Source organism: Prionailurus bengalensis, chromosome D1, assembly GCF_016509475.1.
Source record: "Prionailurus bengalensis isolate Pbe53 chromosome D1, Fcat_Pben_1.1_paternal_pri, whole genome shotgun sequence".
In the NCBI taxonomy this organism is placed as follows: domain Eukaryota; kingdom Metazoa; phylum Chordata; class Mammalia; order Carnivora; family Felidae; genus Prionailurus; species Prionailurus bengalensis.
The window spans coordinates 102,829,770-102,854,245 of record NC_057346.1 but is presented as its reverse complement, the minus strand read 5'-3'; the positions used below and the strand labels follow the sequence as shown (position 1 = coordinate 102,854,245).

General features: G+C 54.2%; 2 protein-coding genes across 6 annotated transcripts in view; one reads left to right on the top strand and one right to left on the bottom strand.

The window, feature by feature from the left end:
- Nucleotides 1–14,359, bottom strand: part of P2RX3 (purinergic receptor P2X 3) — a 28,725-nt gene extending 14,366 nt beyond the window's left edge. The window contains exons 1-8 of the mRNA XM_043581151.1: nucleotides 12,797–14,359; nucleotides 5,671–5,806; nucleotides 5,153–5,224; nucleotides 4,853–4,916; nucleotides 4,073–4,166; nucleotides 3,691–3,768; nucleotides 2,811–2,952; nucleotides 2,210–2,346 (exon numbers count right to left, since the gene is read on the bottom strand). Of these exons, the coding sequence (XP_043437086.1) occupies nucleotides 2,210–2,346; nucleotides 2,811–2,952; nucleotides 3,691–3,768; nucleotides 4,073–4,166; nucleotides 4,853–4,916; nucleotides 5,153–5,224; nucleotides 5,671–5,806; nucleotides 12,797–12,915 (842 nt within the window). The 5' untranslated portion in view covers nucleotides 12,916–14,359. The remainder of the gene's footprint in view (nucleotides 1–2,209; nucleotides 2,347–2,810; nucleotides 2,953–3,690; nucleotides 3,769–4,072; nucleotides 4,167–4,852; nucleotides 4,917–5,152; nucleotides 5,225–5,670; nucleotides 5,807–12,796) is intronic.
- A 90-nt stretch (nucleotides 14,360–14,449) lies between these two features.
- SSRP1 (structure specific recognition protein 1) lies at nucleotides 14,450–24,433 on the top strand. Of its 5 annotated transcripts, none has more exons than XM_043581145.1 (18): nucleotides 14,791–14,947; nucleotides 15,438–15,573; nucleotides 16,499–16,684; nucleotides 17,217–17,322; nucleotides 17,852–18,042; nucleotides 18,147–18,377; nucleotides 18,505–18,608; nucleotides 18,711–18,839; nucleotides 19,083–19,304; nucleotides 20,003–20,075; nucleotides 20,182–20,190; nucleotides 20,484–20,622; nucleotides 20,790–20,835; nucleotides 21,991–22,120; nucleotides 22,547–22,717; nucleotides 22,885–22,973; nucleotides 23,505–23,691; nucleotides 23,931–24,433. In XM_043581145.1, exons 2-18 carry the CDS (start codon nucleotides 15,520–15,522, stop codon nucleotides 24,000–24,002), a joined length of 2,139 nt encoding a protein of 712 aa, XP_043437080.1. In that variant the 5' UTR covers nucleotides 14,791–14,947; nucleotides 15,438–15,519; the 3' UTR covers nucleotides 24,003–24,433. The 5 variants fall into 5 exon arrangements, with proteins under 5 accessions (XP_043437084.1, XP_043437085.1, XP_043437080.1 ...); XM_043581146.1 differs by lacking the exon at nucleotides 14,791–14,947 and adding an exon at nucleotides 15,118–15,312; XM_043581149.1 differs by lacking the exons at nucleotides 14,791–14,947; nucleotides 20,182–20,190 and adding an exon at nucleotides 14,450–14,787.
- Nucleotides 24,434–24,476: the final 43 nt, after the last annotated feature.

Sequence of the window (24,476 nt, the reverse complement as noted above, 5' to 3'; positions counted from 1 at the left end):
GGCTCCCACGCTTCCTGGTTGTGTGGCCTTGGGAAACTTATTTCAGGCTGCAAGCCTTTGTTTTCTCACCTGTGAAGTGGGGATACGGTGGCACCTACATCACAGAGCGTTGTGCCAAACAACGTATCGTGCTGGGGAATGAGGAGCTTTGTGGGTTCTTAGTTTTCCCGTGTCAGACACCCAAGTGTGGCCTGTGCCGAACTGGGCTGTGACCCTTAGCCTCTTATCAGAGGGCGGTCTGTGGCCTCCCCCGATGTGGGCACTTGCTTAGCTTAGCCTTGGGGGTCCATGTGGTGCCAGTAGCTTGAAGGGAACATGAGGGCAGTGGGTGGGCACCCGGGGGGAGGGGTTTGGGGGATCTTGGGCGGAGCCTTGTGTCTGTCACAGTCCCTAGCTATTCCCCCACGCCAGAGCTATTCTTTGGGCCCCCTTGGAAACTCTTCTAAACTACAGGGATTGAATTGAGCAGCTTTGCCCCTTCATACTCTGGCCTAGGAGCCTTCGGTGAGGCGGTTAGTTACCTGGGGTCCACACCTCTCACACAGCTCCCCGTAGGCCCCTGCAGGGGTTAGGCTCACAGGGTTCTTGGAGATCCTGGATCTGTCTGCCCAAATACAATCTAAGCTGATTCAGGACCAGTTCTACCTCGTGTCCTGCTGTGCCGGGCGGGAAGGGGGTGCGGGTGGCAGGGAGGCCATAGCACAATAAACTGGAGATCCAGAATGCCAGACCATTTCTTCTTTAAATGAAACAACTTGTTCTAAAACTGGGGGGGGGGGGGGCACCAGTAGTTGGGGGCTTCATAATACACACATCCTTCACCGGCTCATCTGCCGTGTAAGTTATTAGGAAAACTGAAGTGTTCCCACTGGCCAGGGGGAAGTTATGAAGATGAAAACTTTGCATTTTAGATCCTGAGAATTTTATTAATTACGTTGCTATTTTAAGCCACCATACAAATATCCTTTGTATTGATTTCTGTGTGATGTACCCACTGAATAAATATGCCAATTTCTGCCAGGGAGCCGAACAGTATTTTTAACCTACTTTAAAATATGTGTTGTTTCCTATGGTTTTTTAAAGTTTGGAGTTGATTATGAAAGCACTTTCAATTTTAAAAAATTCTTCTTTCCAGAGAATATACATATATATTTTAAACTATTAAATATAAAGGGTAATGGGATGTAGTTTTAGATGTAGTTTTAAAACTACAAATAAAGGTTAAGAAAAAGGTGAAATTATTACTTTTTCGCTTATCTATGCCATTATGTTGGAAAACACCACTATAACAAAGAAAGTTTGAGTAACCATTCTTCGAACGTGTAACTGAAACCTATTCTTACATGTACCATTTTCCCTGATCGTTGCCTAGTCAACCCGTTTAATATATGACACTGTTGTGTGCAATCAAGGCCCTACCAGAGACCTCAGGATCTTCAAAAGTTAAGGGAAAAACAAAACAGAGAGCTGAAACTTTTCACCCCTTGCTTACTAGGATCCTCAAGATAATGGCACTACGGCCATTTCACAGATGGGGAAATCAGGTAGGGAGAAGGTCAAGGGCTTCGTCAGGGGCTTTCAGCTGGTTCCAAATAGTTAATTCTGGGTTCTTCTCTTTCCCCCTCTTCCAAATGGAGGTGATGGTGGTGGTGGTGGGTGTCAGGGAGAGGTTCCTTATGTCTCAAGGACATTGGGAGTATGAACCAGATGGTGCTTAAAGGCTGGTTTGAGCCCTTGGTTGGAAAGGCAAGAAAGAAGCAACGGCCACCGTGGTTGTTCTTTGGGACCGAGATGAAGATGGACAGAACGGAAATACCTTCTTTCCATCTTGTAACCTGGCACCACTGTTGCCCTTGCTCTGTGGATTGAGAAACCTGAGAAAACTCAGGTGCCCGACAAGGGCTGCCCGGGCGTTCCTGAGGCACACTCCAGCTTCAGAGCCCGAGCTCAGAAGGGCTCAGAATCACAGACCACACCCTCTGGGAGGCCTTGGTCGTGCGGCCTCACTGCTGACCTGGCCGCGCCATCGCCGGGTGGCGGCACTTAGAAAGCCTTCTCTGATGTCGAGCTGAAGCCCGGGGGGGGGGGGGGGGGGGGGGGAGGAGGACCACGTGGGCCCCTTTCTTCTCCACATGCGTTGCTGCTGGGGGTGGAACTCTAGAACGGCCCCTGCCTCCTCCTCCTGATGTCCCAGGAGCCCCGGGATTACCTGAAGTTGTAGCCTGGGGAGACGCTGCTCTTCTCGGAAACGCTGTCGAGCCTGGTGAAGGAGTATTTGGGGATGCACTGGTCCCAGGCCCTGTCGAGGTCACACACCCAGCCGATCTTAATGCCGAGGACTCCGCCCTGTGGAAGGGGGCCAGGTGTGAGGAGGCAGGGCTGTCTCCACGGCCTGGGGACAGGGGGTCATGACAGACAGACACGTGATTCTTCCCATTCTCCAGGTGGAGGGAAAGTGGTTCGGCCCGTGCTGCTTCGTAAACAAAGTGCTGCACTCAGGGGTGAGGACCTTTGAGCCCATAAATCCCGTTTTTGTCTTCCGTCCCTTTGGCAGCAGGAAGGATCCACTCGGGCTTTTTCAGAGCTCCAACGTGGAGTGTGAAGGCGAGGATGGCAGACTGAGGGTTGGCAGGAAGGGTGAGGGAGGCAAGGCCCCCCGGGACAGGGGTGGGAGACCCCGTTGAGGCACGAAGCCAGTTGCAGACCTGGCATAACTCCACCAGGTGGCGCTGCCCGGCCACGGCCCCGGGTTCCCGGGACCTCCACCCTCCGCCTGCCAAAGGGCCCCGGGTCCTCCTCTAGGCGCTCACCGTGCTGGCCAGTTTGGCAAAATCCTGCCCTGCGAACTTGACCACGTCCCCCACCCGCAAGATGGGGCAGAAGGGGGCCTTGTCAGGGTGGAAACGGCACGTCTTCATGTCGGCGGCTGTGAGGTTGGGAAGGAGGTTTCCCCTGGGGAGGGAGGAGGAGAGATGAGAAGCAAGGGCCAGGGTTCACACGAAGATGGGCATACACAGCCTCCTCAGAGACCCTCCGGGCCCAGGCAGGGGGGACGGGGACCTGACATCTTGGACACTCGCAGGCTCCGTCACCTCTGTTCCTGCATCCTCCCTGCAACTCCGACGCCCCTCTCTCTGCATCAGAGTTGAGTGTGCCCATGTCTAACATCCCCCAGCACCCAGGTTGGGGCTCCCAGGGGCCAGGAGTCACGCCTGATTTCTCTCGGCACCTCCGTGGTAACTGGCACCGTGCTGCACACGCCCGATGCCCGCCGAGCACCGGCTGAGTGAAGGAGTCAACCAACTCCTAACTAGCTAGCGGGAAGGGACACACCCACTTGGGCTTGATGTGGGAGGAAGAGGTGGGAACGGGCCCCTCAGGCCCCAAAGGTTGGTGGGATCTGGGTTCCAGGCCCAGGCTGACTTTGTCCCTCACATGCCTGGAGCAGAACTCCCATCTGGGTTCTGAGCCCTGAGGAGGGAGGCTGGCACAGAGACTGGCCCCAGAGCCCTCCCTACTACTTGGTGGTCAAAACCAGCTGGGAGATTGGGAACAGGAGCCCCAGGGAGATGGGGAGACACCATGGGGAGAACCACGCGCAATGGGCTTCTCCACCCCTCTGAAAATGAGCTGGGGGTGGGGTGGGGGGGGTGCACTGCTTCCTGCTTTAGGGAGGGAGTTGGGACTCACTTCTCAAAGTTGAAGAGGGGGAAACGGATGCTGTTCTTGATGAAAATAGTGAAGTTCTCGGCTTCCATCATGACAGGCCTGTGGGTGAGAACAAGGGGGCCTTAGCTTCTTGGGAAGAGACAGGGGAAACAAGGTGCTTTCGCCCAGGGACCACTTTTACTGCTGGACGTTTCCCACCCGGCACCTGGTCTTGGCCTCTCTGGGGCCGAGGGCCAGAGGGAGAGGAAGGTGGCAGGTGAGGCAGGGGGAAGGTGCCATCCTGAGACCACTTCCCGGCCCTGGACTGGACACCACTGGGGGTGCCCGTGACACCCTCTGCAGGCGCAGGGGTGCAGACAGAGCTCCCCACATTGGCAACGGAGAGCTGGGGTGGGGTCCTCACATTTCCACCGTGTCCACCTCGGTGGGGCACCAGCCCTGGATCTCACAGGTCCGGAGCACAGAGCTGTAGTTCACGCAGCGGCCGGTGAGGATCCCTGTAACGGGAGCCACGAGTACTGGGGGTCTTTGCCACTCCCTCACCCCCACCCCACCTTTCATCAGGGGACCCCCGCCCCCACGCTCAGGGACCCCACAGGTGGAGGGGAGACACAGGGAGGGCAAGGAAGGTGGACCAATGGCACAGGAGCCCTGCCGAGCTCTCTCCCTCCTCTCCTCCTAAGCCCTAGACCAAGCCAGAGGGAGATGAGTCTCCTTGCTCCCGGTCACGGTGTGCTCTTCCTTGCCTCTGAGGCTTTGCTGCAGTTGTTCCTTCTGTCTAGAATGTTCTTCTCAAAACCCTTCTATGCTGCCAACTCCTTCCCATCCTTCAGGGCCCATCTAAAATGTCACCGCCTCTAGGAAGCCATGTGGGGCCACCTACCTGGAGCCAATCTCTCTCCCTTCCCCAGCTCCCACTGTTCCTCCTTGATGGCACTTGCCCCCTCATGGCACACCTCTCTGTCACCACCATCCCCGGGCTGTGGACTCCTCTGGGGGCAGCCCCCACTGGCTCTGGCTCATGTGAGCATCTATAAATGCTGGCAGAATTCCAAGAAACAGGCCAATTCCCATGCTCTCTCCTAGGGTGGACTCTCCCCCATGGGGGATGTGCTGCCCTCCAGGGTCCCACTAACACTCTGGGGTTGTGGGGGGGGGCGGCAAGGGGAAGGGATGCACTCACCCCCACTTGGGAAGCGCTCAGGCCCGCACTGGCTGTCTGATACACAGCGGTACTTCTCCTCGCTCTGTGGGGAGACAGGGCTGCAGGTGGGTGTAGGACCCTGTGCTGGGCCTGGATGAGCCTCTCGGCTCCCAATGCTTCCCCATAACTGGGGGCCTTTGGAGGTGGAGGTCCCAGGACACAGCTCCAAGGCCGGAATTCGGACCTCTGCTCACACCCATGCCCCTCCCCGCCACTGCTCCCCACCCGCAAAGTTTTCTTCCTTGACCTGTTTCATCCAACCTCTCTTCCTCCCCTCACCTCTGGGCAGAATCCTTGCATCTGGTTTTCAGTAACTATCATCTTGGTGATGATGACAAAGACAGAGGTACCCTTGGTAGGAGAAGGGAGAGAGAAAAAAATGCACCAGTGACAATCCAGGAGCTGAGTATCACTGTTATCCCCACTCTACAGATGAGGAAACCCATACTTGGGGCAAGAGATTTGGCCAAGGTCACAGGGCTAATAGAGGGCAGAGGTGGGTCCAAGTCAGGTCTAACCATCCACCCGTCCTCTCTTGCCTCCCTCTGCGTGTTGTGCTGATCACAGGATGAGTGTGGCAGGCCCTGAGGGGGACCCTGCTTCCCTGATGCCTAGTGCTGCACTCTGGAGGGCAGGCCCAAGCACCCCACCCCACCCCTTCATCCTCCAGCTGCAGGGGAAGGGCTTCTCTGATCACCGATGCCACAAACCCTGGTTGGGGGATCCCGTCGGCACTCTCCCTACCTTGCCCCAGCATCTGGGCATCCACATAGCGCCCTGAGGGTAGGGGACTGTACCTGGGGTGGGGTCACATAATCAGACACGTCCATGACTCTGTTGGCATAGCGTCCAAAGCCCTTGACCTTGGTTACGACGGAGGACTCAATGGCTGTGTCCCGCACCTGGTAAGCCTTCTCGTGTAAGAACACCCACCTGGGCAGAAGAGCAGGGATGGAGAGCAAGAGAAGAGGGTCTAGGCCCATCAGACAGAGGCCAGGAGAGGCTTCCTTCCCCAACATTAGACGGCACAGGGTCTGGCCCTGTGGCAGGGGGAAGGCCTGTGCTGGAGGGGAGAGACCTCGCCCTGTGTTGGCTTAGTTTTTCCATCTTTCCTGTTTACTGCTTCAGGACCACTTTTAGACTTTTTCCCCTCCCCCGCCCCCCCATCGTGAAATTTTAATACTACAGATATCAGCTTATGTACAGTATGTATATTTGTATTTTATACATAAAAATCTCAAGGATAGGTTTTCACCCCCTTGGGGGCAGCATCGCCCCCTTGAGGGCGACATGGTCCCTTTGCCAACGCATCGTCATCCCCGCTGACTCAGAGGCCACCTCTTTGGCAGGCGACTGGAAAGAGGAGGGGCAGGGGATCCTACACCTCTGACCCTGAGCACCCCAGGTTTTGCTCGTGGGTGAGCCTAAGTGCCGGCACATAGTAGGTGTGCGGTAAACAAGTCAGTGAAGGCATCTGGGAGCTGGACACTTGGTAGAGTCTCCACCTGTGCAAGCGCCAGATGAGGCTAGAGGAGGAGGGGAGGAGCAGCTCACTACCCGGCAGGTAGAAGGAGTTGGGTTAGCAGGCGGCGGCCGCTGACCTCATTCCTTGGACTGTGCTGCCACCCAGTGGAAGTTTACCTGTACTGCCTTCTTCTTGCCGCTTCAAGCCATTACTTGGGCGAGGATCAGGGCGGGCTCCCACTCTTCCACCTCCGCCTCTCTCCCCGGACTCCCAGACCCTCGCAGCCTTCCCCAGCAGCAAGAAGGCCACTCTTCCCTCTGCACTCCTGCGAGAGCCCTCACGGCGCGAGCCACTCTTGGCCTCAATAGCAAACTCCCAGCCTGTAGCCAGTCCTATTAGCTCTGGACAGCACACGGGGAGGCAGATGCCGTCACTGTCCCCATTATACAGATGAGGAAGGGTCATCACATGCATTTGGAAAATGCTTCACACTCCTAGTTTTGGAGAAACACTGGTGACGTCTCGTGGAATCCAGGAATGCACTTTGGGAATAGCTGGATTAAGGTCACTTTCTGCATGCTAACCGAGGACGGCACAAGGTTGGGGTGGCCCATCAGATGAGGATGAGCAGAAGGAAGGAACTGGAGGCTGTGTGTTGTGGAAAGCACAAAGCTGGGGAAGGGTCAGGCTGGGAAGCTAACCTGAGGACTTTATAAGCAGGGAGTTAGGATTTCAGGCCCGGGAGTTTTCCAACCCCAGAAGGTTGTTTTAAGAATGGGCTGCTATGGGAGGTGGTGAGCTCCACGTGCCTGGGAAGACTCAAGGAGATGTTTTCAGTTGAGAGGGGGTATTGGACTGCATGACCTCTGGAGTCCCCATAGTGGGGAACAGCTCCGGGGTCATGCTGGGGGTCACAGTCACTTGTAGGATGGGCACCTACCCGTCCTGTTTATGTGAACACAGGCTGACGTTTGCAAGAGACTCTTTGTGCAGTTTTCAGTGAGGGGGCTGGGAGTTACCCCATAATGGGGCTTCCCTCATGGGTCTGAATTCCAAATGCTCTCCTGAGTGGGACAGAGGGGGTGGGGTCACAGCCAGCACTGGCGGGTGGCTCCCAACCTGTCACCTGTTTTATTGTTGCCGCCTTATAGCAGGCAACATCCTGATTAATGCAGCCTTAGGAGTTGTTCATATGCTTGTACAGGGCTCGAACACCCTGCCTGTATGGACATCCGTGGTGTTGTATGCTTTACTTTCTTTTTCTTTTTTTTTTTTTTTTTGCAAGGGGAGGGGTTTCATCAAGGTCTCGTAAGGAAATCTCACACACAAATCTCATCCACCACCTGACGTCCAAATGAGTATTATCAGCTCACGGCTGGGGCCCTGCCCACTGGAGGGAGTGAGGCCAAGGGCCCAGGTCTCCCTGCTCCCAGCTGAGCTCACCACTGCCCCAAGTAGAAGCCACAGTCACAATACGCCGTCTGGAACCTCAGTGTGCCTGGCCACGGAATGGTCACATCTCTGAGTGGTGATCTAATGACAAGGTTTCCTAAGACCCCTTGCCCTGTCCATAAAGCCCAGGAACATCTGCTGATGAGAAGCGGGGTTCAGATCATCACCTAACCAACACAGCCCGCTGAGTGCTCCGTGCGGTAGGGGTTCCCTGAGTCCTTACCACAACCCAGAGAGACATTTTTGTCAGTACTATTATTTTTTTATGCTTGTTTATTTTCGGAGGAGAGAACGAGTGGGGGAGGGGCTGAGAGAGAAGGGGACAGAGGATCAGAAGCGGGCTCCGCGCCGACAGCAGAGAGCCCAATATGGGGCTCAAACTCATGAACCATGAGATCACGACCTGGGCCGTAGTCAGAAGCCCAACCGACTGAGCCACCCAGGCAGCCCTTAAGTCACACATAAGGAACCAGAGGCACAGAGGTGTACTGACTTGCCAAGCTGAGAGGTGGGCTCCAACCCGGACAGACTGCTCGGAACCCCCTCACACCTCACACCCTGCACGGCTGGTCTTGGGGCTGCTGGCTCCCGGTCACCGGGGCAACAACTCTAGGCTTGGCAAAGTCGCAGGAGGAAGGGCCCCTAGAGCTTGGAAGAGTAATTAACCAACCTCTTTCCTCCTCCTTCTCCTCTAAAGCTCCTTCTTGTGCCCAGTGGGTAGGAGACTCCACATCAGAATTCTCTCTCTGAGTTAAATAATAAGTGGGAGAATTTCAGTGGCCCCTTGGGGCCCAAGGACGTCATCAGGGCAGCTCAAAATAAGGGGATGCTTCATTTCCAGAACAGAGGGACTGAGTCTGTCTCCAGAGACCAGGGCTGAGGAGATAGGGCAGGACTGGGCCTTCGATTCTTGGCATTTACTCTGCTACTCTGACTTATTTTTTTCTTGTGTTCCTGGTTTATTATTTATAGAGCGGAAAGCGGGTGTCAGCTCCTTGGCAGGTGGGATGTGTGGGATGGAGGCCAGAGCAGCATCCCAGCCCCTTCTGTCCACCCCCAAGGAGTCAGGGAGGAGGCTGGGGAGTGGGCGTGGGGGGTGTGTGTGTCTGGAGGAGAGGGGTCTCTAAGGAATGTGTGAGCCGGGGGGAAGGGGAAGGTGTGCTGGGGAGTCCATGAAATGATCATAGCTGCCATCTATCACTGACTCTCTCATTTCAGGCAAGGCACTTGACATGGCAGCTCGCCTCGCCATACCTCCCTGGGGCGGACATTCCTAAACCCATTTTCCAGATATGAGGCCTGAGGCTTAGAGACATAAGGTGGCCCGTCCAAGCCCCACTCATAGTTGTGTCAGAGCGAGGCTTCTAACCAGAGGCTCTTCCTTCCATGGCCTCCCCTTCATGGGGTGTGGAGAGGGGAGAGGGAGACCAGAGTGAAAACCACTCCTCTCTCTGCACCTGTAACGTGGGAGGTTCCAGAAGGTCTTCCCACCATACTTGCCACCTAGTGTCCCACGGGGTGCCTAGGGTGCATCCAGGGGGGAGGATGGGGTGGTGGGCCAAGAAGGTGGAATTTCAGGCCCTTCTCTCTAAATGAGAGCAGCTCCCCTTTTAACTGCTGTATGTATTGAGCTTCTTTATAAGATTCAAAATGAGGCTGGATATTATGAACCAAATGGGGCAGCTGTGCAAATAGTGAGTCTACGGATTGGGCCGCGCAGGGGGAGGGAGGGACAGGGAGAGCGGGGCTGTGAGGGGTCCAAGGCACCATCAGCCACCACAGGTCCTTCTGATGATGAAGCACCAAAGGGCGGGGGGTGCCCCTCTGTCAGTTTGCAGGAAGGCACTTCCTTCAAGGAGGTCCTGCAAACCAGCCATGGAACTACCAGCACTTCTGTAAACTCAGTCCCCAGGGATCTCCTATTTCCTCCTCAGCTCCCCAGAGGATCCCAAAAAGAAACTGGCTCTTAGGAAGTCCCACCCCACAGAGGAGACAGGGGATTGCCACCGGGGCCCAGGAAGGCCACATGAGAAACACCAGGAAAGTCTTGGCCTCTCTCTGTGCACCTGGCTGGGTAAAGGAAACCAGGGATGAAGTGGTGTGAACCCCAGACAAGCAGCCAAAGTTGGAGCAGGGGTGAGACCATACGTGCAGACGATGAGCTGGTGTGTTACTGCAAATGCATAAGAGGAATGGCTGGCTCATGTTACACGTGTCCTAGTAAGGTTGTGCATCTGGTCTACCTCGCAGGGATGATATGGCAGAGATTCAAGTGTTAGTTACATGTTACTATCACAGCATTAAAAATCCTTCCAAATGCTACTGTGTCCAAGCCATCCTCCTCTCTCTCCCTATGACTGCACCACCCTTAACGGATTATCCTGTGTCCATTCCTACCCACTCCAATCCCTTGGCATATGAGCCAGAATGATCTTCCCAATTCAGATCTCATTTGTCCATCTCCTCTCTCTCTCCCCCTCTCCTTCCCTCCCTCCCTCCCTCCCTCCCTCCATCTCTGTCTCTCTGTCTCTCTGTCTCTCTGTCTCTCTCTCTCTCTCTCACACACACACACACACACACACACACACACTTCCCATCCATTGTCCTTCTGTACGAATGAAAGCTCTGAGGGTGTCTGAGGTCTGGCGGGGTCTGTGATCCCACCCCTATCTCACGCCACACTCACCTTTGCTCCTTCTGCTCCAGCCATAGAGACCTTCTTTTCTTCTCTGCATTTGCCAGGCCCTTTCCCTTTGCAGAGCTGGGTTTCTCTGCCTTGAATCCTCTTCCTTCCCTTTCCCCCACCCTGGGTTGTTCTTACTTGTCCTTCAGATCTTGCCTTGGGCACCACACCTCCAGAAAACCTTGTCTTAGCTCCCCAACCAGGTCAAATACCTCCATGCTGGCAGCTCTCTTAGCACCGTGTGCCTCTTCTTCAAATCATGGGCCTTGGTTGAAATTTTACATTTGTTCTTGGAGATAGTTTGATTAATGCCCATCTCTTGCACTGTAAGCTCCATGAGGGTGAGGGCCCTGTCTGCTTTTGCCCACCTTTCTGTGCACAAGGTGCACCATTGGTGCACAATGCCTGGCATGAAGAAATGCTCAGTAAATTTCTGCTAAATTAATGACAATGGATCATGAAGTCCTAATGGTGCATGGGCTCACGTGCACAGAGATGGAGCTCAGGCCAGGGGGCTGGGCTGCAGACTGCATGGATGTAACTGGAAAGAGCTGCTCCATGGGGAGCTGTCAGGCTGGGAGATGGATGGGGCTGGATATCAAGACGCTGAAGAGCCTCTCCTGCTTGTTCCTGCAGGCTGAGCTCCAGCACTGAGGATCAGAGCATCAGATCGTATCACGATGAGGAAGAGACAGGGGCAGGGGGAGAGCAGAGCAGACTGGCCCAGGAGGCGCTGTCTACCCTCCATCAACCTTCTGCCAGAGCCAGCAGAGCCAGGAATGTGCTGAGGCAGCTTTGGGATCCACCTGGACCACCATACCGTCTCGTCTCGTGGCTATAAACGGTCACAGCATCGTATATACATGTGAACATGGAACAGTTAAGAACCAACTTCCAGCCAGACTCTGGAGATGCGGACATGGAACACTGGCAAACATTGTATCTCACAAAACCTCCCAGTTGCAAGTAAACTGCAACACTGCTTATCCTACCCCTTCTCTCATATCCCGGAGAGGAGCACTGGATGCATAGCCTGCTCCAAACAGGCACATAAGTGAAGCCTACTGGCTCCCACAAAGCACGCAAAGCAAAAAAATCCCTTAAGCCACGTCTGCCTGCTTTTCCGAGCACACGCTCACACCCTGCTCTGACCTTTCAGGCAAGGAGGCCCACGCACGCACAGCTCCAGCTCACACATGCACCGGACGTCCCCTTTCACTTGCTTGAATTCACTCATGACAGGTGTCACTGGCTAGCTGTCTCTCACACGCAGAGCCATTGTCTCAAGGAACAGCATTGTCTCAAGGAACACCATGAGACTAGAGACCGGCACACCAGGAAAGAAAACTTGAGAGGCATTTCTGGTGCCCCATCGGTGCGCGCAAATGACCACAAGAAAGACAGAACCTGTGTTTTCTCCCCAGCCATTGTCTGCTTCATGGCCCTTTGTGTATATATGTGTGTGCGTGTGTGTGTGTGTGGGGGAGTGCATGCCTTTAAAGGTGGGCACTGGGAGGGGGTCTTCTGGCCACTGGCTCTTAAGCAGCCCCCAGGACGGGTTATGTGGTAGAAAGTCAGGTAGCAGTAGAGAACATTCGCTTTCTGACAAAGGGGAGTGGTTTTGGATTCATGAGGAGGGCCCCTGTATCATGTTCAAATGGCCACCTTTCCCCTGAGCAACTCTTCCCTTGAGTGTTATTTGTGCCTGTGTCTCTCCTCCTCACCAAAGAGCAGACCCCCTGCTTTGTCCTACCCTCTAGGAGGAAGGGCTTCTCCCCTTGCCCCATTTTTTCACCATCTCCCCAAAGCCAGGAAGGGAATCCCTCATTCCAAAGTGGTTCAGTTCCCTCCTTCCCACCCCACCATCAACCGGATCAAACCAGCACTGTCTCCCCTATTTCAGTGCCTTCCCTTCCCCTTTCCTGTGCTCCCTCGTCTTTTTAGGACCCCAAAGCACTGGTTGAGGAGAACGGGAAGATGTGTGTGTGTGGGGTCTCTTCTCTGGTGGGGGCAGGATAGAAGGGAGAAGCGAGATGGTCACCTGGGACTTCTCCTGGTGGAGGGCGTGGTACCAGGGCAAGAACTCACTCCTTGGGGTGTGTGCCTAGAAACCACCCTCTGATTCCCGAGGATTTACTGGGGAAAAGAACTCATCTGGGGACCAGATCCCTGACGGGAGTGGCCGAGTCCAGTCCGTGGGACACGGCTCCATAGAAGAGACTGCTTCTTCCAACAGAGAAGCCCAGGCCGCTGGACAGCAACAACACCGAGGGGACACCAGGCAGCCCTCCCCTGCCAGGACCCGAAAGCCCACAGGACTCACCCCACGAAGTAGGAGATGATCAAAAGCTGGACTGCTCGGTTGATGACACCAATGGTCCAGCTTTTCACAACCACTGACTTGGTGGTCTCGTAGGTGAAGAAATCTGACACGCAGTTCATGCTGAGAGAGCACTCAGGGGCCACTGAGAAGGGACCCAATGGTGGCCTCAGGAGGGAGAGGTCCTCAGGACAGGGAGACAGAGATCAAAGCCTGGAGGGGACAGCTTGGAGGGGCTTGAGGAACGGGTGGGGAGCCTGTTCCTTTAAGTCAGGCAACCCTAGCTCAGTGCCCAGGCTGTCTCTGCTCTTGATACTCTGGGCTGCCAAGAGTCCAAGGCCAGGGAGGGGGGACCCCCTTTTAGTTCGTCTCCACCCCACTCCCCTGTGATGTCACGGCAGGGGTGGGGTCTCCAGTCCCAGGCTCCTGATTGCCTGGGATGCAGCTGGCTAGGGCCCTCTGGGACTCGTGTTTTATCTGCACTGTCTACCCTTTCTGTTCCGTTCTCTTATGCCGCATCTTTATTCCAGCTCACCAGCTGCTTCATGCTCTTCTTAAAGCCCCTTGAAACATCCCATCCCCCAGGCATCCAGCAGCCTTTCCTGGGCTGAGTGCCCCCTTCATTTGTGAGTGTCCTCCTAAGGTCGCTCGGTTTTGCAGCCATCTACTCCTTTCTTGAGTTGCCTCCAATAGCATGGGTCAGTGGGGAAGGGTCTCTTGAATATTCCTCTTGACCTTCTGGGAGGAGTGAGTAAAGAGTTACATGGTTCACGTTCCTAACTCAAGCTGGCAGTGGCCCACAGTCTATCTGCAGCCTGACCTTATCACCTTGGGGTGTTTTGTTTTGCATTGTTTTACTGTGAGTTTACTTGTCTGAACCTTTTGTTTCATATTATGCTCCTGGAAGGCTGGGGCTGTTTCTATCTTGCTTCCTAGTCTCCTCAAATCCTAGAACTGAGTTGGAGCTCAATATATATTTACTGAATGTATGTCGCTAGATAGTGCTGAAGTGGCCTTTACTCAGAGGTTAAAGTCATGAATTCAGGGAGCAACAGTGCATTGTCTTTTATCCCAGGATTGAGTTAGCAAGCTGGCATAACTAAGTCAGATTAGCGGGGAAGTCTTGAATTTAAATATTGTGTCCTAACGTCTTCGTGCAGGACACATATTACCAATCACTCCGGATGTAGAGTCACCGTGATTAAGAGAGAAGGGAAGTGGACGGGGGTAAGGAGATTTGGGACCCTGGGCAAATCCTCTTTGGGCCTCAGTTTTCCTATCTGCAAAGGGAAGTCATAGTGGCCAAACTCAAACATCTCTGCCAGGAGGCCAGGCCTCCTCTGATTTTACCAGATGCGCCCTACGACTATATTGGTTGGGGGAGGGGGGGGGACGCGGCTTCCGAGATCCCACGCTGCTGGGGTTTCGAATCAGCGCCGCCTCTCAGGGGAATCTAACACGAGCACTTGAACTTGATACTGCCACGTGCCAGTCTCTTCCAGGCGACCCCTATACTGCAGTCTGGGGTGTGAAATTTTTGGGCGCCGTGAACTCCTTTCAGAGCATCCAGTCCCCGACGTCAGGGGAGAGCGGTACAAGTCACCGTGACACCGACACCCAGGAGCCAACCAGGAGCCGGGCGGGTCACCTCTCTCCGCAACTCGAAATATTTTTCTTCTTGTACCCAGAGACTCCTTTCTACTCCACAGAAACTGCTCCTGTGCAAGACAGAGGGACAGACAGGCATACGCAATCTGTGGCAAGTCTAACAAGATAAAACTACGCAATTTCCCTCCAGAACTTAGTCCTCCACTGGAGAGATGTAATTTTTAAAGAAAGAGCCCCGAGCGCTCCCATCTTTTTGTCAGGTTCGCGCCGCGCTGCTTCCTCGCGGATCCCCTTCTCTCAGGTCCTCCAGGGCGGCCGACGCTCTATACGACACCCTCGTAGGCGGGCCGGACTCACGTCTCTCTAGCCAGCTCGTCCTCTCTATGGTCCGTGCACGGCTTCCGGTGGCGGGACGCGGGGCCGCGCACGCGGGAAAAGCTTCCCCAGCGTCCCCCCCAAGTCCCCCTTGTCCCCGCCCCCCCTCCCGCGTCCCCCAGCGCGCCCACCGCCCGCACCTGGGCCGTAGCGAGGCTGCATCTTGAGAAGGTGGGTGGTCTCCGGCCCCGTGTCCCCGGAGGGCGCGGGCCCCGCTCCCCCGCGGGACGCTCAAGATGGACCGTTCCGCGTTCGAATCCACGGGCAGCGGGCGAATCCATTTTAGGGGGAGGGGGAACCGTGGGTCCCGGGCCGTGGCGCGGTGGGAGCGCTGGGAGAGAAACCTTGCGCTCGGAGCTGGGTCCGGGCGCGGGCCAAGTGCAAGCTCTGGGCAGGATCCGGGTTCTGCTACTCGTTGCCATGGCTCCCGGCGGAGCGCCCGGAGCGGGTTGTGGCCCGGGTGTGAGCGCTCCTCCAGGCCGGGTTCTCCAGCCCCTGCGGGGCCTGACTCCTTGAGAAGTCTGCAGGGCCTGCCTGTAGGTTCCCAGGCAGAGGAGATCCTGAGACATCCCAGGCTCAGCCAGGGGTTGCCACCTGGCTCCGTCCATGGGTCGAGTGAGGTGTCGTCTTTGATGTTTCTCCGTCTCCCTCTTGAATTCAGATTCCCAGCCTGCTGAGTATCTGCACACTCAGCCAGGAGTTGGGGCCCAGCTCCCAGTGGAGGCCACCAGGGGCACATCGGTATGGCGGAAACACTGGAGTTCAACGACATCTATCAGGAGGTGAAAGGCTCCATGGTAAGAAGAGCTTGGGTTTTTAGTACAGGCCAACAGAGGGAAGGACAGTAGACTTTTTGTCCATTTGCAAGAGCTTGCTTTGCTGACGTTGCTACTTTGGAAAAGGAGTCCGAATATAACGTAGTCGGTGTTTTGCCAACAGAAAGCAGTGTGTATAGATCTTCCTCGACTTCCCTTATGTCCCTCCAAACCCACTGTAAAGTGAAAATACCCTTTAAGTCAAAAATACACTTAGTACGTGTAACCTGATGAACATCCTAGGTTAGTGTAACCTACCTTACGCAGGGTTTCAGAATGTTTACATGGGCGTACAGCTGTGCAGAATTCTCAGACACAGAGCCTACCTTATAATAAAGTTTGAACACCCCACGTGGTTTATTGCATACTGTCGTGAAAATGAAACAATGGGTAGAGCACGGTCAGTCAGAGCGCGTGTGTTGGTTGTGGACGCTGGTGATCGTGGGGGCTGACTGGGGAGCCATGCCTCGCTGCCACTGCCCTGCATCGTGAGAGAGTGTACCACATGCTGCTCGCTTGGGAGAAGACACAAATTCAAAATTCAGATAACGGTTTCTGTTGGACACGTATCATTTTCACACCGCCGTCAAGTTGAAAAATTGTTAAGTGGAGCCATCATAATTCAAAGACCGACTGTATGGGAATCCCAGGATCTGAGCTTGAGAGGGACCGCTTGTCCTGCTCAGTCCCGAGCGCTGAAACTGAGGACTCGCAAGGGTTTTGGATGCTGGCGTTTGGTGTTAGCATCCAGATTTCCTGGTTATTTGTCTCCTTTCTGACTCTCGCCCCTGCAGCTATTGGTCCCACATCTGTATCTGGCCAGCCCAGGATAGGTGTTGGGTGGGACTGTCTGAGCCCGGTACACCTGTGCGTTGTACCCCTCCATTTGGGCCTGTTTTTCCAACAGAATGATGGTCGGCTGAGGTTGAGCCGCCAGGGTATCATCTTCAAGAATAGTAAGACGGGCAAAGTGGACAACATCCAGGCTGGGGAGTTGACAGAAGGCATCTGGCGCCGTGTCGCCCTGGGCCACGGACTGAAACTGCTTACAAAGAATGGCCATGTCTACAAGTATGACGGCTTCCGAGAATCGGTGAGATGTTCTGTGGCCATAAACCCTTTTTACTATGCTGTCTTGTTTGTTTTTGATCTAGAAAGAGTTGGGGCTCCTTTGAGCAGGGCCTTCGAGGCCGTTAAGCAGTGTTCAGCTTTGGGTGTCTTGTGCTTTGACTCTAGAAGCTTTTCTACCGTTATAAATTTTTGGTGGTTTCTGCTCATTGCCTTTATCCAGATTCAGAGTCTTAGTGCTTTAGTTTGAGTTTTCTTTTTCCGTTTTGAACTGCTCAAGTCAAAGGTCTTACTCCGTTTTTTATTTTCTCTTTCGTTCAGGCAGTACTTCTATAAAGTCAGAGGGCACTGTGAGGCCTATAACCAGAAATGTTATTCATATACTTTCCTCCTCCCCTAGTCTGAGGGTCTGGTCCTCGGCAACAACTTCTTTCAACAGCCTGGGTTTCTGATAGAAAGGATACTGAAGCAGTTTCTCACAGATAATCCCAGCATGCTTAAGTTTGTGTTAAGGCCACTGGGGTTTACAGGGATTGCTCTCTCCCCTCTACCCACAGGAGTTTGAGAAACTCTCAGATTTCTTCAAAACTCACTATCGTCTTGAGCTTATGGAGAAGGACCTCTGTGTGAAGGGCTGGAACTGGGGAACGGTGAAGTTTGGTGGTGAGTCCTGGGAAGACTAAGGTTTGGAGGAGAAGGTCCGATGAAGGATGTCAGCCTTTACCTTGTTTTGCTCCTTTCTGCTACTATTTCTGGTTTCTTGTCAGTTTGTAATTAATCATACGTTCAACAAAAATTTTTTTAATGTTTGTTTATCTTGAGAGAGAGGCAAAGAGCGCGCGAGCAGGGGAGGGGCAGAGACAGAGGCAGAGAGAGAAAGAATCCCCATCAGGCTCCGTGCTGCCAGCACAGAGCCCGACTCAGGGCTCGAACTCACAAACCGTGAGATCATGACCTGAGCCAAATTCAAGAGCTGGATGTTTAACCGACTGAGCCACCCAGGTGCCCTTATAGTTCATCATATATTTATTAAGGACGAAGGGGGTATGAGGCAGTGTGCCTCGTCTTGGGGGGACAGTGTGAACAGAACAGCCCCAGGCCCTACCCTCAGGAGGTCAGCAGTCTGGTGGGAAGGCTGTTTCTGCACACCTTGAGGGAAGGAGCTTGTGGTTGATAAGCCCTTACCCCTCAGGGCAGCTGCTTTCCTTTGACATCGGTGACCAGCCGGTCTTCGAGATCCCCCTGAGCAACGTGTCCCAGTGTACCACAGGCAAGAATGAGGTGACATTAGAATTCCACCAGAACGACGACGCAGAGGTCTCGCTCATGGAGGTGCGCTTCTATGTGCCTCCTACCCAGGAGGATGGCGTGGACCCTGTTGAGGTGAGGCCTCCCCTCTTCGCCTTGGGAGCATATGGCGCTGAGCAGGCCCTGGCCTGCCTGGCAGCAGGTCGCCGCTGCCTGACTACCAGTGTGCACTTCTGCAGGCCTTTGCCCAGAACGTGCTGTCCAAGGCGGATGTGATCCAGGCCACTGGAGACGCCATCTGCATCTTCCGGGAGCTGCAGTGTCTGACTCCCCGAGGCCGTTATGACATTCGGATCTACCCCACCTTTCTGCACCTGCACGGCAAGACCTTCGACTACAAGATCCCCTATACCACCGTGCTGCGTCTCTTTCTGCTGCCCCACAAGGACCAGCGCCAGATGTTCTTTGTGGTAAGCAGAAGCCCCTGGGGGTGGATCGGCCTGGTTTGTGCCCGAGTCTTTAGGAGATGGATCTTGCCGGTGTTCGGTTCGTCAGCAGTTCTCGGGGTGCTAAACCTTGTCGGCTCTTCCTTACCAGATCAGCCTAGATCCCCCCATCAAGCAGGGCCAAACCCGTTACCACTTCCTGATCCTCCTCTTCTCCAAGGATGAGGACATCTCCTTGACTCTCAACATGAACGAGTGAGTGTGTCCCTGAACTCTTGTCCCCCGCTGTCCTGGCAGGAGACCGGCGTGCTGTTAGAAGGCAGCAGTGCTTGTGACCTCGCATTCCTCTGTTTGCAGGGAAGAGGTGGAGAAGCGCTTTGAGGGGCGGCTCACTAAGAACATGTCAGGATCCCTGTACGAGATGGTCAGCCGCGTCATGAAAGCCCTGGTCAACCGCAAGATTACAGTCCCAGGCAACTTCCAAGGGTGAGAGTGCTGGTCTGGGCTCTGTCCCGCCTAGGGGGCACCGTGCTGGGAACCTAATCTCTTGGAGGTCCGGTTGGGTCTGACCATGATGGGTGTCAGCTGTCTCCTTAGGGGTCAGCCTAGTGAGGTTTCCTCACGCAAGGGCCTGAGGACACTCATGTCGCTGCTGAGAGAGGTGCCTTTGGCTCTGTGCCACCTGCTGCTGAGGTAGGCACTGACTGGGCTCCCCACATCCTCCACCAGGCACTCAGGGGCCCAGTGCATCACCTGCTCCTACAAGGCGAGCTCAGGACTGCTGTACCCCCTGGAGCGGGGCTTCATCTACGTCCACAAGCCCCCCGTGCACATCCGCTTCGATGAGATCTCCTTTGTCAACTTCGCCCGCGGCACCACCACCACTCGCTCCTTTGACTTTGAAATTGAGACCAAGCAGGGCACCCAGTACACCTTCAGTAGCATTGAGAGGTGAGGGCTTCCGCCAGTCATTTCCTAGGCATTCTGGGCCTGTGACTCTTCCCCAACTTTTCAAGCCTTGAGCAGAATTTTTCTTTTGCGTCCCTGGGATTTGGTCCTCCTTGGAGGAAAGCCTATCACTTTCTGTACTTAGATTGTTTCCCATATTAGGTGTCTGGTACTAACCCTTCTTCTCCACTCCCCCTATGATGGAAATGCTATCTCTCCCTTTCCCGGAATGAGCTTTGTGCCCGGGAAGAGAGTAGCTAATGTTTATTGAGTGCTCACTGTGGGCTGAGCGTCTTACAAACATCTTCAGGCTGAGTCTTCATAACAACCTGTGAAGTACGAAATTCAGACTAGTACAAAGATGAGAACGTCCCTTTCCCTGATGTTCTACCCCTGCCCTGGGCATATCTGGTGCCTAGATACACACCCTTCCCCATCCTTTCTTTCCCAGATGCTTGACACTGCAGGTTCCTTTGAAGACTAGTGTCTGACTCTCCCTCACCGCTGCCCCCAGGGGTCTGTGGGCTGTTAGGTTGGGCAGCGTGCTCGCCAGCTGCAGGCCCCACAGTCCGCCCTGGCTGATGGGTGTCGGACCAGCTCCAGGCCCCACGGTCTGCCCTGACCGACGGGTGTCGGACCAGCACACGATGCACCCTGCGTCAGCCCCTCCATCTAGTAACATGGTGCCTCTCCCCACACAGGGAGGAGTATGGGAAACTGTTTGATTTTGTCAACGCAAAAAAACTCAACATCAAGAACCGAGGATTGAAAGAGGTATCTGTGTGTGTGGAAAGGATGACCCTCTTCTCCTGTCAGGGGTGGGCAGGGATGGATTCTCCTGGCTTCTTCTTCACTCTCTCTTTTCTTCTTACCCTTATAGAAAAAAGAGGTGCGTGTGACCCTTCCCCCCTCCTGGTGCAGGTTTCCTCAGCATGACCTTAGAGCAGCCTCTGCAGCCCCTCAGGAGCCCCCAGCGGGGCCGGGAGTGGGAGGGGCTGGGACTAACCCAGTTGGCAGGAAGTCCTCGGGCATCGGCCCTGCATGTTGGCTGTGTGTGGACAGTCCGGCCCCAGGGTCTTCTGGGAGCTGGTCTTACTCACAGGCATGGGGGTGTGCTTTTGAGTGTACAGGGCTTCTGCACCAGGGTGAGCCGGCCCTCACTCGCCTCTCTTCTCTGGCTAGGGCATGAACCCAAGCTACGACGAGTATGCCGACTCTGATGAGGACCAGCATGATGCCTACTTGGAGCGGATGAAGGAGGAGGGCAAGATCCGGGAAGAGAATGCCAACGACAGCAGCGATGACTCAGGAGAAGAAACCGGTGGGCTAGCCTTGGCGGTGCTGGGGCTGGGGGTACCAGTGGGCTAGCCTCGGCGGTGCTGGGGCTGGGGGCGGTCAGACTCTTGCCTGGGGCCAGAGCTGGGTGTCTGGGTAGGGGCTGGGGTCTCCGTATGGGGTGATGCTGATGCATCCCGTGTTCTTCTTCAGATGAGTCATTCAACCCAGGTGAAGAGGAGGAAGACGTAGCAGAGGAGTGAGTTTTGGTTCCATTCACGGGGGTGAGGTGGAGGCCTGTAAGCTTGAGGGACCTGAAGATATCTGGACATTTCTCGTGTCCCAGCATTAGCTACTGACGTGACCTCCAATGAGGTAACACCCGGAAATGCTTTCAAAATCGTCCAGGGCTTTGCAAGTGCAAGGCACGTCGGAAAGCCAAAAAAGCAGTGGGGAGAAAATGGCACTAAGAGCCAGTGCTTGCCCATTCACTAGCTGGGAGTGTTGGGGTCGGTTGCTGAGTCTGTGTATTTTATTTTATTTCTTAAAATGTTTTATTTATTTTTGAGAGAGAGGGCATGAGCAGGGGAGGGGCAGAGAGAGAGGGAGACACAGAATCTGAAGCAGGCTCCAGGCTCTGAGCTGTCAGCACAGAGCCCAACACCAGGCTTGAACTCATGAACTGTGAGATCATGACCCAAGCTGAAGTTGGAAGCTTAACCAACTGAGCCACCCAGGTGCACCTCCCTGTGTATTTTAAAGAACCTAATTATATGGGTATGGATGGACTTGGACTGAAGTTAGTTTTCCTGTTTCTTTTCTTTTTCTTTTAAAGTAATCTCTACACCCAGTGTGGGGCTTGAACTCACAACCCTGAAATCAAGAATCGTATGCTCTCCCGACTGAGCCCCGACTGAGCCCACCGGGCGGCCCTAGATTTTATTTTGTTATATTTACTTACAAAAAATTTTCCCTTTTCTATAATGATTGTCCCTTCATCACAAAAGACTCTAGGGTGGATTAAGACAAGTAGCTCAAAGGAGGTAGTGAAGAGGCCTTGGGGCATGTTCCGGGCAAGATGAGACCAAGTGTCTGTCCCCAAGAGTATGGGGGTGGAGGAGGTCGTGGGTTAGGCCTTGACCAAAGAGAGCAGCTGAAGCCTTTGTTACTTTGTGTCTCACTGGTTGACTGATGCCATGCTAGGTGTGAAGAGGCAGGGCCGGTGTGGGGAGGGGACCCAAAGCCACCTCAGTGGAGAGGAGGAAACAGGGTGGAGACCAATGGTGGAGGCTGTCCTGTGGTCCCACCTCCCCTTTTCTGGGCAGGGAGCTTTAGACTCATTTCCCTCTTGCCCTGAGGCTGTGGGGTGCTGTCCTCACTCCTGGGTCTAAGCCCCACCCCCCACCCTTGGCAGGTTTGACAGCAACGCCTCTGCCAGCTCCTCCAGTAATGAGGGTGACAGTGACCGGGACGAGAAGAAACGGAAGCAGCTTAAAAAGGCCAAGATGGCCAAGGACCGCAAGAGCCGCAAGAAGCCTGTGGAGGTACACGCTCGGGTTGGGAGGGTGTTGGGGAAGCCGTTCCCTTTGCCTTCTGTCCACCACCAGTGGGGCCTGTCAGGTGGGCCTGGGGCTGCTTTTTGTGGCCAATGAATATGGCCTCGAGGAGTATCTTCTTGGAAAGTTTTCTCTCTGGCCTTTGAGATAATTAGCTTCTGGGAGATCTGAATTAGGAGACTGGCTTCTTCTGTCCCAGCAGCCCCAGGCAAGGGGCCCCTGGTGAGCTAGGCACTGGGTACTGGGGGTAGGAAAACAGGGTTCCTGTCATTGGGAGCCCTTAGTTTAGCTCTATGCCTATTTAGTCCTTCTCCCCGTTTTTCCTCCAAGTAGGTGTTGTCAGTAATTTCTTTCGGAGAACATGGGGGTGTCTGTGAGAAATAGATGGTTGAAGGCATTTGGGTTCTTATGTAGGTGAAGAAGGGCAAAGACCCCAATGCCCCCAAGAGGCCAATGTCTGCCTACATGCTGTGGCTCAACGCCAGCCGAGAGAAGATCAAGTCAGACCATCCCGGCATCAGTATCACAGATCTTTCCAAGAAGGCAGGCGAGATCTGGAAGGGAATGTCCAAAGAGAAGAAAGAGGTGAGTGGTAGCAGAGATAGAGGGGGCAGGGATGGGCCTTTGGTGAAACTTTTCTGTATAGATTTTGCCTGTATCAGGGAAGAGGCCTCATTCTTATCTCTCTTTTTTTTTTTTTCGTGTGTGTGTATGTGTGTGTGTGTGTGTGTGTGTGTTTGCGTGAGAGACAGGAGTGGGATCGCAAGGCTGAGGATGCCAGGAGGGAATATGAAAAAGCCATGAAAGAATATGAAGGGGGCCGGGGTGAGTCTTCTAAGAGGTGAGTGTTGGGAACAAAATGGCCCAGTGATTGCTTTTTCGACATCTATTTTTGCAGGTCTAGGTTGAGAATCAGGGTGCTGAAGATAATAGGTATGCTCTGACTGCAATAGGGCAGTGCTCCTCAAGTCTGGGTAGGCAATTATCCAAGTATGGGCAGTTTGCTAGGGAATTGCTGAAGTCACAGGATAAAGGGGGCCCTTTTCATGAGGGTCAGTTTTATTCAAAGGTATGGGGGAATTAACAAAAAATTACGATGGAACATCATTCACATGAACTTTTAAAGACAGAGCAAGAGATGCCAGATAAGTCTGTGAGTGCAACTGCTTCAGGCTCCGGCCTGTGATTTTTCTGGTTATTTGCTTAGGATGCCCTCCCTTGGGGCTCTTGGGGCTGACCTGGCTGGCTGTTCGCGTTCATAGTGAGATAGCAGTGCGGCCGTGAGTGAGAAAAGTTCTGTTAAAAGTTAGGGTGGATTGGCTTTGGTGGGTGAGCCTGAAGGCCCAGACCCTTCTCCCTCTTGCTGTTATAGGGACAAGTCAAAGAAGAAGAAGAAAGTAAAGGTGAAGGTGGAAAAGAAATCAACGCCCTCGAGGGGTTCATCATCCAAGTCGTCGTCAAGGCAGCTGAGTGAGAGCTTTAAGAGCAAAGAGTTTGTGTCCAGTGATGAGAGCTCTTCTGGAGAGAACAAGAGCAAAAAGAAGAGAAGGCGGAGCGAGGTGAGGCAGGAGTTTGGGATGAGGGGCCCCTGAGGGGTGGTTGGCTGGGGGCCAGGGGCTGTGGTAGGTCTGTGAGAGTAATGAGGGGGGAAGGGAGTGCAGATTGGAGGTCTGAAGGCCAGTGCTGCAGCTCAGGGAGAGGGAGTAGGGAATTAGGGGTCCTTCCATCACTGAAAAGTGGCTCCCTGGGAGGGCAACCAGGACTCAACTTTTCTCCTTAAGAGACCTTTGATTTTCAGGACTCTGAAGAGGAGGAGCTGGCCAGTACTCCCCCCAGCTCAGAAGACTCAGCATCAGGATCTGATGAGTAGAGCAGGGGGAAATTCTCTCTTCTGGAGGTTGCCCTGTCACACCTGCAGTCTCTCCACCCGTGTTTTGGTACCAGTTTCTCCTATGAAATGTAGTCCTTGGATTTTGTGCCATCTGGACAAGCTCTTTTGGTGGGATGTGCACTTCAACTGGGGCAGGAGGGGAGGCGTTTTCCCTCTACTGCTTTCCGAGGATGGCTCTTTATAATTTGGGGAGAGATTGGGTGGGGGGCAGGGCAGTGCAGGGTGAAACACTTGGCCTGCTCTCCTGACCTTAGGGATGTAGCCGCTGCTTCTCCTGTTCAAGTTGCTGCAGCAGGGGTCATGTGCGATCAGGCCTGTAGCTCCTAACTGGGGTCTATTTCTACTTTTATTTTGTATTTCTGGTCTGTGAAAATTCAACATTTAATAAAGGGAACTGACTTTGGAAACCATGTCCTTATGCCTCCTCTCTAGCCCTGTTGTATTGTCCCCATT

Bases quoted from the DNA above. Each gene is read 5' to 3' on its own strand.
- SSRP1 (XM_043581145.1), top strand. From the start codon at position 15,520: ATGGCGGAAACACTGGAGTTCAACGACATCTATCAGGAGGTGAAAGGC. The intron at 18,840-19,082 runs GTGAGAGTGCTG...ATCCTCCACCAG, and splicing joins GTCCCAGGCAACTTCCAAGG to GCACTCAGGGGCCCAGTGCA. The intron at 22,718-22,884 runs GTGAGTGGTAGC...CGTGAGAGACAG, and splicing joins TGTCCAAAGAGAAGAAAGAG to GAGTGGGATCGCAAGGCTGA.